The sequence below is a fragment of the Physella acuta genome, unplaced genomic scaffold, assembly GCF_028476545.2.
Source record: "Physella acuta isolate Inbredline_101_S28 unplaced genomic scaffold, ASM2847654v3 ptg001431l, whole genome shotgun sequence".
In the NCBI taxonomy this organism is placed as follows: domain Eukaryota; kingdom Metazoa; phylum Mollusca; class Gastropoda; family Physidae; genus Physella; species Physella acuta.
This window is the reverse complement of record NW_026732946.1, coordinates 50,858-69,320: the sequence shown is the minus strand read 5'-3', so window position 1 is coordinate 69,320 and position 18,463 is coordinate 50,858. Positions and strand designations below refer to the sequence as shown.

General features: G+C 35.0%; 1 protein-coding gene across 1 annotated transcript; it reads right to left on the bottom strand.

Annotated features, from left to right (window-relative positions):
- Positions 1-7,293: 7,293 nt before the first annotated feature.
- LOC131927696 (rab GDP dissociation inhibitor beta) lies at positions 7,294-17,236 on the bottom strand. Its single transcript, XM_059283462.1, has 11 exons — positions 17,087-17,236; positions 15,844-15,951; positions 15,573-15,669; positions 15,324-15,458; positions 14,738-14,933; positions 14,427-14,558; positions 13,906-14,074; positions 13,512-13,614; positions 11,568-11,712; positions 10,411-10,465; positions 7,294-10,071 (listed from the first exon to the last, which is right to left on the bottom strand). The coding sequence occupies exons 1-11, from the start codon at positions 17,129-17,131 to the stop codon at positions 9,928-9,930; spliced, it is 1,329 nt and encodes a 442-aa protein (XP_059139445.1). The 5' UTR covers positions 17,132-17,236; the 3' UTR covers positions 7,294-9,927.
- Between the last annotated feature and the right edge of the window lie 1,227 nt (positions 17,237-18,463).

The window sequence follows — 18,463 nt, the reverse complement described above, 5'->3', positions numbered from 1 at the left end:
AATCATCACCAAATTGCTTTTTAATATAAGAAGAAGAAAAATCCAAATAGGGCCTATTCTTTTTTTTTTAAATAATAATAATAATAACAATATTATAATAATGATAATATAATTAATTTCTTAAGATAATCATCATTACATACTAAATGTTTCCACACAACTACAGTAAACAAATTATTTCGACTGTGTGGGTCAAGTTGACCAAAAGGCCATTTTCTTTCACAAGTTACTGCCCTTGGCACCGTTGTTATTCTAACAAGGGAGATAATCACCTAGCGAACATTCTTAATGTATAGTGAAGTATCCTGTCAGACCGAATGCTCTAAAGGGCAGATGGAATATTGTTCTGTTGCAGGATCATACAGTCAGCGCCGTGCCCAGTCATCTTACTTTATGACTTAAGTCAGGTTCCCATCAGAACTGGGTAGACAAACTCGCAACTTTCGTTCAAGAAAACGTATACTCTGCCACCCTATCACACCATTCCATACAGAGGCGTAGCGATGGGGGAGGGCAGGGGGGGGGACATGTGTCCCCGGGCGCCGACCTTAGGGGGCGCCAAAATGGGTTTGAAAAAGTAAATGAAAGTTTGAGGGGGGTGCAAATCGAAAGTTTGAGAGGGGGGGGGGTGTAAATGGATCGAAAGTTTGTCCCCAGGCGCCGGGAAGGGTCGCTACGCCTCTGATTCCATATTTCTATTATTACAAAAATACAATTTAAAATATTGCATCAACATACATCGCCTTGATTTTGGTTATAAAAAGTGAAGTAAAGCTCCCTCTTTCTGATCTAACGATCCATAAGGCAGATGAAGTAGAGCTCATGTTTCTTGACCTCAACATTTGAAAGGATGGTATGGCCAACACTATGCCCAGCCGCCTTTTTTTACCCAAAGTGAATCAGGTACCCGTCAGAGCTGAGTGGACTCAGTCTAGTAGTCCCGAGTCCAAACCGAGATCCGAGTTCGTGAACTTCGGACTGGCAGCCGAACGCTCTACTATTCGACCACGCCGTTCCATTATAAAAGATATTTTTTTTAATCTAGCGGTCTGTAAACACGGATTTAAAAAAACAACCAAAAAAAACCTTGGTTTTGATGTGTCTCCGTTGATGGACATGTTTTTAATTCACGACTTGTTAACATCCATTTATAACGTGTCATTGTGTTTACATTTAATCAATTATTGTTTTGTTTCGGTGCATATCATCTGTGTTATTTTTTTTTTAACTCGGCTATATCTGGGTTAACATATAAAGTCCATAATATTTCGACATCGTTGACATATGTAGAACTTGTAATATTTTCCCATCGTAAATAGGTGGCTTTGAACTCACCCTCCCCCTCTTTCACATACTCTACCCCCACCTCCACCCCCCTCCCACCCGAAGAAAAAAGTTAGGAGGGGGAATTTCGCTGTTGGGCCTGAACATCGTACCCGTGGAGAGGGGTAAGCAGTAGCGTACGCAGGGGGGGAGCAGGGGGAGCGGCCGCTCCCCCTCTGGTCATTTTCAGCAAAGTGGCGCCTTTTTTGAAACTTTTTAAACTGAAAGTTTTAAACAATGATATTTGTTAAAAAAATATTTTTGGTCGGCACAGCTAAGTAAATCACAAAATTTCTTTTCATGCAGCAATATTGTACTAGAGTAGTAATGTCTACGTTTACAACACGTATTAACAGCTGCATCAGTTTGCCATTCTAAAAATAACCATTACGATGCATTGCAATGTTTAAAAAACCTCTACGGGTAGTACGACTTGGCAAGAGGGGTGTTAAGTTTAAGGCAACTGTATAATGTATTTGCTTACGAATAAATGAATTAGAAAATGTTATACATAAAACTTCACACATAATTACTTTATATATACAGTTTAAATCGTGTGATTAATTTTAAAAAAAATTACAATAAAGAAACAAATACAACTGATGTGGCACTTCTATTTAAATTTACTTATGAGCAAACTGCGTAGTGGCGGGGAAATTTTGACAAGGCCAAAGTGATTACAATTACAAACTATATGAAACAGTTACAACCCCCCTCCCCCATGGACCCCTCTGTAAAAAAAATATTGTCATAATACCACTGCTACTTATTTAAATCTATTTCTGTAATATGTATTAGTGTAATATATATTTGTGTAATATATATGTATGTTTAGAACAGTCATCTAAAAACTGTCGCTATGTTCACTCTGAGTTGGTTATCCCCCCCCCCCCCCCCAACACACACCTCACCACCACAATTGTGTAGAGCGACATTAATGTCACACCTAGGTATACACTGGGTTGGATAACTGACCTAAATTGACCGGACAGTGGTGAATGAAGTTGAACCCCCCTCCCCAACCCACCCCGGACTGATCTGTTAAGTACATGTAGAAAAACGCGTAATGATGTACCAAAGTACCATGCCGCCAGAAAATTAGCTTTTTAAACGTAAAACTCTGTGAATACTGTTTTTGCAAGTACCAGTAAAAAGGTGTGTGATCAATACAGTGATCTAACCCATACCTTTCACCATGTTAAAAAATGATCTTTAAAGAACACAAAGAAGCAGTAGTTAATTAAAAATATATGATCTGAACTAAAAGACCAATATTTTCATTTAGTTAAATTCCGAGTGTTTTTCAACTGAATCGAAAATTGTGATTTTATACCAACTCTGATTTTAAAAACTTTCATTATGCTGTAATACTTTAGCATTTATGATGACGATATATTAAATTCTGATTATAGACAAAAACATTTTGTAAACACGAATAGTGTTAAACAATTTTATTATAATCTAAAGTAATTATTTATTTGTGTTGACATTTATAATTAAATGTGTAGAGATATACATATTTATATTAAGAGAGTGATTATTTCCCCTATTTCACTTAACTTAAATAATTTCCCAGGAATTATTATGTAAGAAAATTTTTTTTACAAGAATTACAAAACAGATTGTGTTACGTTCATTGTTTTTGGTTGTAGTGTGTATATATATATATTTTTGTTTAGATTGATACAATTTTTGTTTTGTCGGCATACATTGTGTGTTTTTTCTTATTTCTTCAGAGTGCTACTTTCAATTTATTTTACATCATTTCAAAATAATGACATATAGCTACAAATTATATATATATATATATATATATATATATATATATATATATATATATATATATATATATATATATATATATATATATATATATATATATATAAATTCGGCGCCTTTTTTTTGCTCTTTTCGCTCCCCCTACAACGAAAACCTAGATACGCCTCTGGGGGTAAGGCTGCATAAGTGTGTGTGTGGGGGGGTGGGGGGGGGGTGGGATTGAGACACCATGAGAGAATGAATCACTGCCTTAGACGATCATTGATTTAAAAGTCGAGATCTGCGCATGCTTTGTTCACGTGACTGTAAGACAAGACACTGAAGCCCCATCACCCCTGTCCTCTCGTGTGCAACTGCGCCAGTTACGTGCGTTCACTGCTCTTAGGGCGACAAAAAAATAGTTCTTCTTACTTGAAAGGCCACATTCCGTCAAATGCCATTACATCTTCAATCAGACTCAAGATGGCGGGGTAAAAAATTAAAAAAAAATAAAAGATTTTTAAAAAAAAAGAACAATTACTTGAATTGGGCCGTCAAGAATAAAAGGACAAAGAAAAAATTCAAAGGATTCCTTGACCTATTAACTTGAAGAAGATTCCAAGTTTTTAAAAAACCCATTCCTTCAATGTGACAGGAGGGCGAAGTGTGCCGCTAGGAGAAAGAAAATGGCGAGCTCGAGAAAAACGATTTGACAAGAACAGCGACCAAGGATAGTAAAAACTAAGCTGCAAGTTTTTTTTAAAATACTTTTTTTGGGGGGTCATCGATAAATGGCATCACAGAAAGAGAGAGTGTGTGTATGTCGTAAGGTCGTCCAAAAATGGCTTTACACTAGAGGCGTAGCTAAAGGAGGGCTTTCGAACCGGGCGCCGACCCGTAGGAGGCGCCGCTAAACTGGGTAGAAAAATAAAATAAAAAGCTCATTATGAGATGCATTACTGAATTATACTAAGCCGAAGTTAGGAAAAACAGACTGCTACTTGGTTTTAAGGACTGTTTTCTACACCAGTTGTGAGATACCAAAATAAAAAACCGTCCGACTCATTAATTACGTTTGGCAAAAAAACGCCCCCTCCCACAATTAGGAACAGTCGCCATGTATATATAAATAAAGGTTGGGGGGGGGGGGGACGACGACGACGACTGATATTTAGCCCTAGACGCCGGAATGGGTCGTTATGTCTCTGCATAACACAAACGGGTTTTAAGAGAGGGACTGGGGGGGGGGGGCATCCATAAAAAACTTTACTACACCAGGGGAGTTGGAGCTGTCGTTCTTTAATACAAGTAGACACCAAGGTGTTTGGCGGGGGGTTGTCTATACATAACGTTAAAAACCTAGAATAAATGACGTTAAAAGCTAATGGGGATTAGATGCTGTCCATAAATAAAGCTTAACACGAAGGGTAGATGGGGGGGGGGGGCGTCCATAAAATAGTGTAGGTAGCGTGGTGTTATATGAGAGATGAGGGGGGTTAACAAAAGCGACGTATTTTTGGTAATATTTATGAAAAAGAATAATGAGAAATATACGCTTCGTGTATTTGACTCTGCTTGAGTTAAGAGGTTCGTGACGTCTTTTTTTGCGGGAAAGGGGTGTGGGTGGGGGGGGGGGGGGGGGGTGTGCCTAACCTCATGTAAAAGTGTCAGACTATAGGGATTGACCTAGATCTATAATTTACATGAAGGCGTGACGTCACTTTATGAAAGTGCTGTCAAGAAGAAAATACAATTTTGTTATTGTTAAACTATTGTGTACGAGCCGCCCCGCAGCGTAGCATACGCCGCTATGTAGTTGTTTTATTTTCTACTTTTCAGTAATTCATAATTTGTGAATTCGACAGTACCAATGCTGCCATTGAAAATATTTGCTTTAAAACACTAACCCCCCCCCCCTCCCTTTCCCCCAACCCCTACCCTACACCTCCCCCCCCCCCCCCCCCCCCGTGAAAGCAGCCTCCTCTTAATAACCTCCTGTAAGTTTAAAATCGTTTCAAACTAAATTATCTGCCCCTGATAGCCGTCACTAAACCCGTTTACGATTTGTAAACATTAACGTGACCACAGCTCACCAGACAATGTAGGGGGTGGGGTGGGGGTGGTAGTGATAGTGACCGAGAGAAAGAGAGGGGACTGCAAGGAGGCGCTTGCAGCTTGTTTTCTAACGGATCCCAGAGGAGAATTATATATATAGATACTCGTAGTTAGAAGAACGACGTAGAGAAAGGAGGGGGGGGGGGGGGTGAATGGCACTAGTGTTCATCACCGGAAGAACCAATTAGCATATTAGGTGACAAATTGGGCGTTACATAACACGTCAATTCATATTGCATACGCAATTATTTCAATAGCCCGTACTTAAAAAAAAACAACAACATAATAATAATTCTAAAATAATTGCCTATGGTAACCCAAGCTCACTCATGGGAGCGAAGTCCGACAGTACCCTATTGAGAGTCATTTTTTTTTTACTTAGTGTGATGACTTTTTGAGAGGGCATGAAGTGATGTTTATTTTTTTTTTTTTTATTTTTTTTTTTTTTACGTACGCTCGCGATCGTACTGCTGTCTGCTGACATGTTTTTTAAGTGGATGATGAGTGGTTCTCGGTGGTAAATAGAGCAACCGCGGTCGGACGTGTTGCGAAAACGTCACAACGTGCCGATTGAATATAATCGGTCAATAGAGGGTATAAACGACGTCTTACAATTAGGGGGGAGGGGGGGGGGGGCGGAGCCGCGGGTTAGTATTTAATTACACCGTGTTTTAGTTGAGAAGAGCGTAAGAAATATGCATGAAAGAAATACACGTAGTATTTCTTTAAAATAAAAAAAAAACAAGAAAAATTTCATAATTTACGTTAGGATATTCTTGTCATTTTTTGGGGGTTCGGGGGTATAAGTTAGTAACGTAACGTTATACCAGGTGGGGTGGTATTTCTGACGGTGACCGGGAAAATGCGCAACAGAAACTGCGCCTAAAAATTTTCGCATAGAATTAAAAATCGAACATTTATAGTAGGCCCTATAGTTATAGACATTGGGAAGGATAGATCACACATACATTCGTACATTTTAGCATAACACATTTTTTTTTCCGCGGAATAATTTCTGCCGTATAAATTAAAGGGAAAAGAAAAACCGTTTAAAGCAGAGTGCATCATTTATGCACTTTTTAATATCAATATTTTTACCTACAATTGTAAGCCATCGGATTATTTTGGTTTTACATAATCATAAATGTATTTTCTTTCCGATAGATATAACCCATTACAAGGGAAGTAACAGCAGGGTTTAAATAAGGTACATAACATTAAAGTGTAAACAATAAGTAACAATAAAGGAACAACCAAGGGAAATAATAATTAAAAGACTTAATGGAGAAAGCAGTAGAAAACACTCAAGGGAATATTGTGGACTTCATTAAGCAAGGAACCAGTTAATGAACTCGATATTTAGTGCGCAGGGTACCAGGTTATGGACTGACTGGAATCAGTACCCTACTGTCGTGTTACACTGTTCCTGTTGAACTCACTCCAGTCATCAACAGGTATCATTTTCTTTGGAAACTGTCTCTATCATGGCATCCCTGCAGAGGAAACTTCTAGAACAGAGATGTAATGATACATAAGCCTTTACTTGTTGCATACAGGGGTTGTCTAATCAAGTTAAGGGTTGTCTAATCAAGTTTAAGGGTTGTCTATCAAATTAAGGGTTGTCTATAAAGTTCAGGGTTGTCTAATCAAGTTAAGGGTTATCTTATCAAGTTTAAGGATTGTCTATCAAGTTAAGGGTTGTCTAATCAAGTTAAGGGGTTGTCTAATTAAGTTTATGGGTTGTCTATCATTGGCATCACAAAGCTGAGATGTTTGCCCACATAAATTAGAACAGGGTTAAGAAAGTGATGTCACATTCAAGCGAGTTTGAAGTTTTTTTAACTGAATTTTTGCAGGTAGCCTAGCTCGCTTTTTTTAAATAACTTTTTTTGTAAAAAATAAACAATCTTTACAATGTACGTAGGCTTTTTAAATAGAGATTAGTCATATTTTAAAAGAACAGAAATTTCAGTTATGTAGAGGATGGTTCTGACTTTTTGTGAAGATGTGAATGTGTGACAATGGGTAGTGGGGGTGAAATATTGCAAAAAAAAATTAGATAATTTAAGTGGCAATGTAATAAAACAAAGACTAAAATATATGAACAAAATTTATTGAATAGCTGACAAAATGTTTTCATGTGTCATTAAATAAAACAACAGACAAATATCAAATAAAAACTTACACAAGCAGGTAAAAGAAAAAGTCCTCAATGATCTAAAACAATAAGCATTACCACTGTTGACATGATCACCTAGAGAAAGCAGTTTTACAATGCTAAACCTTTGTTGCGGTACTAAGGGAGACAATCGGAAAAAATTGTAAGACTAAAAATCTTTTTACAAGTTACAGTTCCTTTCACAAAAGAGAATTTGGTCATTTTTTTGTTTTGAACAAGTAATAGTGGCAAATCCTAAAAAAATTGATATCAGAATACAACATAAATATCAATTTAGATTATGTATAGACTGCACATAAACTTGAACATTCAAACTAAACAAAATAAAAAAGAATGTTGTATCACCTTGACTTCAGACAGAAAGAAAACCCAACTTCATGCGAAATATGATACAAGGTTGACAACATCAAAGATGTTTCCACTTTCTTGACACTATGCTTGAATATTTCCGTCTAATTACACATCACTTTAAATAATAACTTAATAACATGTTAATTATCCTCCCAGCTCTAATCACAGTACCAACAGAAACAGTTACCTGTAGCTTGTATCTACAAAATTACACTTTTAAAAAAAGGAAAATTGCCCATGAACAATACTAACAAGAATAAACAACCACCATAGCTTCTAAGCACAGATATTTAAAATGGACACTGAAAGGAACTCACAAAAAAAAGTATTTATTTAAAAACTGTACACAAAGTAGAAAATACTTTGTGTGGATTTTGTTCATATTCCAATGACCATGCTGAAAAATGAGCTACAAATTTGGTGAACACTTTAAATATACAAAGGAGAAAAATAAAAAAAAACACATTTCATGAAGAAGAAAAAAAACCAAAGTAGAGTTTATAACTAAATTAATGAAAGACATTCACACTTGTCTGGTTGAAATACAAAATTCTCAGTGATGAATAGTTGTAATACTAGTCTGACATGTAAGTTGTTTTCTTCGTTACTTGGTATAAATGATAGAGAGTAGACATTAAAAGCTGAACACCAAAGCATAAGTTCTATGTTTTTTAAACAACCCAAAAGTGATCCTACCCGTTCACCAAGATGGATGAATACAAGCAAACTGCTGGTGCTGGTGCCAGGCAGATGTGGTCATGTTGGCGAAGGAATGCTGTTGTACCACAGATAGTTACATCAACAATCACAAGTACACTAACAAACTCAGCAGGTGAGATCTAGCTGGTGTGTGTGTGCGCGGATGGGCTCACTCTACTCATGTTGACGACAATGACAAAAGAAAAGTAGCGGATGGCCGACCTAAAACTATTCTTTGAATACGATTTCACAGAGTCACTTTTTCATCCACAACTCCAGGAATATTTAAGAGGAAAATTTTATTACATGAAACGGGTAAGTAAATATTTTAGTAATATTTTAAAATGTATATTTAAATGCACATTATAGGGGACCATACAAGAAAAAAAAATGGGCACTGGGACCACTGGCACTAATTATAAAATATTTTTGTATCACAATATTAATTCATCTCCCTTTTCAAGATAACTTCAGGTAGATCCTATTTAAAGCTAACACATAATCCTAAGGATTTGAATAAAGTACATCCAAAACATGTGTTAACTAAGTTGATTTTGTGCAAAAATATCCATGATACCTACTTATATATTGAACATCATGACAAATTTTACACCCCAAACAAGTAAGTCTCAAAAGCATTTTATGGTTATAACCATTGCAACAAAATTTCAAACCAATGTATCCCAAATTTAAACAAAGAAACATTTGTTTATAAAGACTTCACTAACAAACAACAGATAAAAAATTACATTACTGACATAGAGGAAACAAAATGGTTCATTTCACACCAAAAAAATATGAAGTATTTGTTTCTTCAACCTTTTTCCATGCACAACTGATTATCCAGAAAAAAAAAAAAAAAAGTTAACCCAGAAAATAAACTGGACATTAAATATACATCATATTAAATGAAGCTGTACTACAGTGCCAGGTTCATTTAAATTTTTTTTTTCAAAATTGCTTTTTAAAAAAAAATGGTTTTGCTGTGAATAAAAAGAGAATGCATACACCAAGCTTGGTGGGAAGAATTATATATGCTATAGTTAAACAATGACTACACCAACTACACTGGAAAGTTATTTAAAAAGTTCTGACAATTATATGAAACAAAGCAACCTCAAGGGTAAAGTGTAGTAAATTCAACATGGTGACAGCAAGCAAAAAAAAAATTCTTATAAACTCAGGTAGGTTCAAGACAGCTGTGATCTCATGCAGCTATCAATGTAATACACTTTTAATAATTAACCTTTTAGTTCGTCAAAATCACAAGTAAGATTTGGGAAAGAAAAAAAATATTATCAGATGGCTTGTATAACAGAATATTTTGAGCACTGGCAGCTTTGACACATAGTTATCTAGTTTAAAAATTCAAGTGCGGCTGTTGGTCAGACAAGCAAAAAAAAAAAAAATTTAACCCATATATTTTTTTTGAAAAAGAACTGAAGCCAGTAGAGACTAGGACAAGACAAACTGAGGCTGCCAGAGGCCTAATACTTGTGTGTTTATTCTCCAACAGCTTCCACATCTGTGTGCTTCACTTTGGAGAAATCAAAGTCCTCTCCGGTAATGCGCTTGAAAATATCCAGCACATCATCACAAGTGGTTTCAAAATGAGTTGTGGCATCGTAGGATTTGGAGATGAATATCTGAAAATGGAAAACAAATTTAAACTTATTTAACTTAAACTTAATTATTTTTCTTTATTTTCTTGATAACTAGTAGTAGCTATTCAGCAAAGTAATGACTAAGCAATTTAAATTCTTGGAGCTGGCACAAATTTTTCTGACTAGGTACATTGTTATGTAAAAAGTGACCAAAATAAAATATACAGAAAGGTAAGTATAAGGTTTAGTTTCCAGCAATTATTACAACTATTCTACTACCATGATCAAACTATAAAAGATTACAGACAACTTTCAAAATGTTATAACTCCTGTCTTAAAATTTTTCCACACACTAGATTAGTACACAAATTGTTGTCTCACCTTGTTCTCTTTGCCATCATCTTTAGGCTCTAATAGGTCAACAACACTAACAAATCTGTTAAACAAGTAAAACAAATCATTTGAATCTCTTGGAAAACATAAGAAAATAATAAGCATGCAGGAAACATGCATTTAAAGTGTGAAACTTTATTACAAGTTATAATAGCTTGTTACTAAAACTTGTACACATTCATTTTTTTCTCTAAATTTTACGCTTTAATAAAGCTAAGATTCCACACGCTGTACATAGCAGAACTGGACATTTTAAGGATGAAATACAACTATAAATCTTCTTTCTTCTTCTTCGTTCTTAATTATTAGTGCTGAAGGGGATCGAGATTTATCTGCCAGTGGGTTTGAAATCGAGACTTTGTTCGAATTTATCAACCATGAGCTTTTTGCCGACTTGACCACGCCTTCAACACAATTAAGCGTTACGTGTCAACTGGTTATGCGCCATTGAGGCCATTGACTCCGATTTCAGCCTGCTTTTCTTTTTGGATTTGCTTCCATAGCCTTTGTCCAACCAAGAACAAACTACAAGGCAGCAGTTGTTTAATTTTGGAGTTGTCTCTCCTAGACGAGTGGCTGTCCCCAGCTAACGAGCCTCATCTGCCCGAGGGTTCGAACTCGAGACTTTTCGGTTTAGCAACCATGAGCTTTACCGACTCGACCACGCCGACCCCCAACTATAAATGTTTTATCAGTTACTTGTACTTTTTAAAAACCAACACAGTTTAATAAAAGTATTTATATTTATCAAACTTTTAAGTCCAATAATAAAAAAATTTCTTAAAAATTCCATTAAATTGATCGAACTAGCTCCACCCACCCACTTTTAAAGCTGTAATTAATTTATATTTTCAAATATATTTTTTCGAGCACTCCAAGTCATAACCTCACAAACCTCTCAGGCTGGTTTATTTTTTCTTTGTACACTTTTAAAATTAGGCTAGTTCTAATTACTGAAGACAATTTTATAACTTGGTCATCTTTCCCCCTTAGAAGAAAATTTAAAAGAATGATACCAATACTAACAGATGTTGGCCTTTTGCATCATGCAACGCATCGCAACGATATAAGTGCATAGTAATTGTGTGGAAAATGTTTCAGTAAAGTTCTCTAAATAAAGAGAGAAAGACAAAAGAATCCTTTACTTTTCTTCTATTGCTCCCAAGAGGTCCAGGCCTGGCTGAAGCTCTGCCTCAGGGTTGTTAGTCTCCACTGTTGTGGCTACAATGGCCAGGTAGTAGTTTTTGGCACAAACATTGTGGGCAGCTGACACCATACACACATATATATCTGGTGAGAAAACATGCACATATTTAATTTATTACATTTAAGTCAATATATATATATGCAGATCTGTTGAATAAACAATCTCATGAGTGGCCATACAGGGTTTCTACACAAAAGTTAATTTCAAAATCCTGGATTCCCAGAGGAAACAAAAAACTCTCCTGCCTTATATAAAATGCATAAAACATGAGCAAAAATTTAAAATTTATTATATGAATTACTAGCCACAAAAACACAATGGAGAATAATAACAGCATACCATATGGATAACACTATATACAAACAATAAACATATGTATACACTCTCCCTTGTTTCATGAACCACTTTTGAGTCAATTTTCAAAGAGATATTTGTAATTTGATCCTGTCTGCTTTAATAGAAAAGTATGATGAATTTTAAATAAAAAATTCTTTATGACTGCTATTACGATCTGCATTTTCAGTCAATCTTAAATTCTATAAACTTTTAAAGAGAAGTCCACTAACAAGAAGTGAGACTTGGCTCAATTTCTGGTTTCTCAAAAACATTAAGAATTAAATTATTTTATAAAGCAGTATATTCTTAATACTTTTCCCCGCATTATTTTCCTCAAACCACTTGCTAATTTTGGCACAAACTCACCTACACTGCCATAGCCTAATTCCACTGGAAGTGCTGTCCCAAACCTTAATGTCATTTACAAATATTTTAAAAGTTTATCTGAGATTAATACCACTTTATTTATTGGTGATTATAATATATTTTGAATTATTTCTTTTTAAAAAATCCCTATAGTCCTTAGGAAATTTGAAAATTACCCTAGGTCTATCTGTAATGTTTCTTCCTCTAAGAGTTAACATAGCTTGACCAACTAAGTCAACATCAGTAGGAGGCAGTAGTAGACTCATTGGCGACAGGAAAGTAGAAACAGAATTTTTTAAAAATTGTACATCAGATGCACCCAACTGTTAGTAACAAGGAGTGTAAGAAATAAAAAAAAATTCCTGTCTAGTGTTAGACAACACATGAAATCTCTCCAAAATGGGCTGATCAAGTCAATTTTGGCATCACATAAGAAAGTGATCAGTCATAATAAAAATAAAAGGACTTTGTGTTTAGACACAAGAGATTTTATAAAAGTGTTGACAGCAAGGAGAAAAAAAAACAGCACTAGATGAAATCTTTGCAATCCCAGTTTAATGAAAAATGCAAAAATAAAAAGAGCATACATAAAGTTAGGGGTGACTGAATTTTAATAAAGACTTGCACTTGCACACTTGCAACATGTGGCAGCTTTGATGTTATCTAACAAAGCTGTGAACACTGGATTTAACTTACAATGTGAGTTTCAAACTTAGCCATAGGAGATGGAGGCTGAAGGAGTGACAGAAAAGCCTAAGTAATGTAGCTAAATGATAGGAACTTGCTTTTGTTTACTGAACTTGTGTGAGACTTTATTGCTTTTTCTGTTTGAGACACACACAAGTTGCACAATGCCAACAAAACGCTTCAAACAAATTTTAATGCCGAGATGTATTGTCATGTTCTACTACTGTCGATTGAAGGACAGCTAATTTATTCAAAATAAAAAACCCACAAAGAGTTTTTAAATCCAAAAATTGGAACTCAAACTGACATATAGAAACTTAAACTGAACAGAAAAGCAAAAACACATTACCAAAAACCTGACAAATTATCATAAACACACAAAAAATCTCACAAATTTAATTGAGGATAATTTCAGGAAGCAGTTGGAACAAGAGTTTACATCTGTTCCTTCAAAAGATTATTTTCAAAGCACATGTTCAGGTTAAACACTTACCATCGTTCCTGTTGACCTGGTTTTGGGGAATGATGATTTGAACTGACTGTCCATCCTTGGTATTTTCAATTGGATGATTTAGGATGCAGATTGCACGAACAACCTTAGTTATGGAAATATAGAATCTTGTTATAATTCCCTTGCCACTTGTCTTATCACTTATTTAAAAATAAACTTTAAAAATAATGGCTGACATTTATAATGACTAGAAATTTCCATAGCAACTCAAAAGCACGGAAGCGTAACCACTTGATTTCATAAAAACATTGAAGTCACTTTGTTAAAAGATGTAATGTAATTTTGACATGTTAATTTTTTTTTGTTTTTATGGAATGAAGTAAGCCACTTTAGAATTTTCTCAAGAAACCATTCAGTTTTTAGTCAGTCTACTCACCTGTCCTACTTTCTTGCAGTGATCTGGGGCATAGGTTGGATCACAAACTACAATACTACATTTGGCAGTGTCTTTACCATCAGACACACCCACCACATGGCCATCCTCCATGACTATTTTGTCAACTGGTTTGTCCAACATGTAAGTACCACCATAAATTGCACTCAACCTACAAAATGGTAGGGAAATGTCTATCATATGTTTAAGTTATAGTAAAACAATTAAAATAGTATTAGAAAAATAAAGCAATTGCTAAAGAATAGAACCACTATTTAACACACATACACTTTTAAGTTAAACATGTAGACCAAATAGAATACTTTCACAATTTTAGATCACTTTCAGCTTTTTTTTTCTTATTTCTTTTTTTTATAACTAGCTTTAAACAACATTAACTAATTTCATTAATTTGAAACTGTTGAACAATGATGTATAGATTATCCAAGTTTAAGTATTCATTTTTAATTTTGATAAAATTTAGATACAGCATTTTTCCTACAACAAATGTTGGTGTGACTAACCTAGCAAAGCCTTGTGGAAGTTCACCTAAACCATATAGAGGATACAAGTAAGGAGATTTGCCATATCTGGCTAAGGAATCACTGTAGAGACGACACTTTTTAATCAACTGGGCACATGGCTCCATCATGTATCTACAAAAGACAAACAACGTGTAATGAATCATTTTAATGTTAAATCTGATGATTAAAAAGGAAAATAAATATTTTTCTTAAGAACAATTAACATGTAATTTACATTTTTAAAAATTTACTTAAATAATGTAAATAAACATACTAGTTCTACCAAAATAAAATTAAAAACCTCAACTTACTTATCATTTCTAAAAAGAGCTAAAGCATGTCCAGTGAAATCTTGAGTGTTTGCATCAAGACCAAATTTTTCATAAACTTGTTTAGAAACCATGTTAGGTTCCACCCCTTTCCATGTCTTAGGGTCTTCAGCATCGTAGTCTTGAACAAACTGGAGGAAGTTTTTGAAGCGACGTTTTTCAAAAATTCCCATCAGAGCTGTGAAAACAAGTAGGCTTGTGAAATATTTTTACAGAAAAATATACTAATTCATTTCAAAATGTTTGAAATAGAAGTTTAAAAAATAACAAATGGTAATTCATTCTATCACCCTTTCAATTCATGTGATTAGTTATAAAAATATTCACTGTTAAAAAAATGAATTTATGAAAGTAATTGAACAAGAAACTAACAGCTCGTAAGTAGTATAATACTTCCAACAGCAAAATCAAAGTTATTCTTGAAAAGATTTGCTTCAAATAAGAAAGAATTGTATAACTATAGGAAGTATTAAGTATGGAACCTAATTATTTATTTATATATATTGTGAAGATAATTGTCATACGTATATTTTTTAATTCAGTTTAAGTTTCAATTTTAATGTCTTACATGATGCAAGGGCTTCTTTTTCATCAGCTGGAACCTTGTAAATTTTCCCACCTTTATACACATAACTACCATCAACAGATTTGAACTCCAAGTAGCGTGTGACACCAGTGTGAATTAGCAGTTTAACAAGTTGACCTGCAGAAACACAAAATTTAGCCATGTTAACTCCTTACAAGCACATTACAGATGAGCTCTAACAAGAACTAACTTACTATTAGAGAACTCTAACTGGCACCAAAACTTCCTTACCATTAGCCATGAGAAATTTTGGGATAAGATCAACATTCCAGTCTCGTCCTCTGCCATATTTGTCACCAACAACAGGCTTGCCAAAATGTTGATAAACCTTTGAAAACAGTTTAAATACATTAATTTGCCACGTTTTACCTGTATTAATGTTCAGCTATAGTTGAATGGTATTTAGAATAACATTTTATAGTTAAAGAAATGTAAAACTTTTAAAGAGCTTTACCTGCCCAACCTCGCTGACCCCTATTCATAAATTAATAGCATAGTTTACCTGGTCAAGAGGAGTCAAGGAAGCACTTTCACCGCCATAATATGCGTTCCTGTCTAGATGTAAAACTTTTTTCCCAGACACAGATAACATACCACTAAGAATGCATTCCTGAAATGATCATAAATTAAAATACTTAACTCTTACTTACCATAAACCACACTGCTAAAGAATAAGTGGTAAAAAATGTGGTGGTAGTAACAGAAAGGCCAATAACTTGGGAAACAAAAGAATGTTTTTCAAAAAAAGAGTTAACACCACAGATGTAAAAATGTGATGCAACAAAAAAAATGACTTAGATCTATGTTTTTTATAGGCCTACATTTTTTTCTTTAAATTGAAACAATTTTGAATATAGCCATTAGTCTTTAAAAGCAGAGTATTAGGTATTGCTGTATAAATCTAGATCTGTCCTGTACTCTACTACTAGTGAATAATAGATCTAGAACAAGTCTAACTTAGTGCTAAGCTGATATAGTCTCGAGTAAAAATCTAGTTTTAGTTGGTTACTGATAGTCAGTGATAGTGGATTTAAATCTCATCGGGGGGATTTTTAAACCAGTGTCTGATAAGTGATAATATAACCATTTTTAAAAAGCGGTGTTAGGTTACTGGTAGTTAACTTAGTAGATAGTAATACACACTTGGTTTGCTAATATCAATGCTAATCTTAGGGCCTTATGTTAAATGTTATCCCTATCCCTAACCTCAGTCCTACCACATGCCTAACCTAACCCGGTATACCCCTAACCCTAATTTCGAACCATAAAATTAGTCGAGGTTACAATACTACTAACAACCTAACACGCCTATTTTCAGATGAGTCTATTATAGGACATCAGTATTCTCAACCATCCTAATTGTGAAATAAAAAAGATAAGAAGTGTCTCACTCTCTGTCTCAGCCATTTTAGTATTTACTAACTTCCAACACTAAGTTAGGCCCTAACCCTTTCTTTTTATAAAATAGATCTAGATCTTGGTTTCTAGATCTATTTAGTACTATGACAAGTAATCCCCAATACCCATGCAGATGTTTCAAAGTATCTTGATTCTAGATCTAGATTGATCTCGAATCTTGGATTAATCCAAATTCATGACCCTTTTCGATTTCGATGAATCAGAGATGAGATCTCGATTTCACGGTACTTCTGATCTGGCTGAAACTTCGGGGTTAGAAATCAATAAATTGTTGAACCATTAATCTACTCTTGGATATTTTAACGTTTTTATTTACAACAGATTACCTTGAGCCCTGTGCCCATGACGATAACATCATAAGTATCATCCATTTCTAATTTTTATTTTATTTCCTAGGAAGTGAAGACTAAACTAGACACTCAGTTACACCCACTGATGATGCTTACACCGGGCACTATCAACATGTCCACTTCCTCTACGCGTATTAATACACTAGACTTACACAAACTACCGACATAAACCATTTATTTGTATGTAAACAGAAACTGCTTAGCAACTTTTTCATACAACTGTTCCACTTAAACATTGCACAAAAATGCTTATCTTCTTGCATGTATAATTTAGTTAAATTATATTTTTTAATATATTCGACAACAATGTAGACCTAGATCTAGCAGTAATCGTTTCTTTTTACTCAATCGCCTAAAACTGGACACTGTTCAGAGTTTCTTCCAGGCATAACGCGGACAGACTAGATCTATGAGGCCGACACAAAAAGGATGACACCCGAAATTCCGACAAATCATAAGGCCAACAAAGGTACAAATTTAAATATCGCAAAATATAGGTATCTGCATAGCTCCCCTCTATATATATACAACTATCAAAGAACGAAGTCACCGTCTACATGCAACAAGGCGTAACGTTCAAGAGACAAAGCTAGTTGCTATCATTATAAATTATACGGTAAACAGTTGGGTCCAATCCACACAGGATGGCGAGAGTGACTTAAACACAAGAGATAAACATCATAAGATTGCAAAATATGGGTCGGTACTGTCTTCAACATCTGACATGAGCATGGTGATAAGGGCTGATATGGGGGGTCATCCATAAATGACGTCACGCTTTTTTGACGATTTTTACCTCCCCTCCCTTCCCTCCTCACACATCGTCACAAAAAGTCAGAGAGAGTTCAGACACGATTTTGGAAAATATCGATGTTTTAAGAAATATTCAACTGCAATTTTGAGGAGGGGGTGTAGGCTGAGGTGTGACGTCATTTTTAGGGGGGGGGGTGTCTGGCTTTTTCTGACGATGGGTGACGGAGGGGAGGGGGGGGGGGGCAAAAATCGTCAAAAAAGCGTGACGTCATTTATGGATGATCCCTTAAAGATCGATATTTTTCCAAAATCTTGTCTGAACTCTGTCAAAATAGAGGATTTTAATCACTTCCTATGAACAGTTTCCTAAAACGCGAAATAACGTATAAAATTTGTTTTCTAACATTGCTTTTTTATAACGCAAAAGTGTGACGTCGCACCATCTGAACTCCCCTCCCCCCTCGTCATACACCGTCACAAAATTACGGACCCCCCCCCCCCTCCCCCTGTGAGTGTGACGTCATTTATGGACGACCTCTATGTCATCAAAGACATCACTGTGAACTAGGTGCTAAACATTAATTTTATTGGAATTTTTTG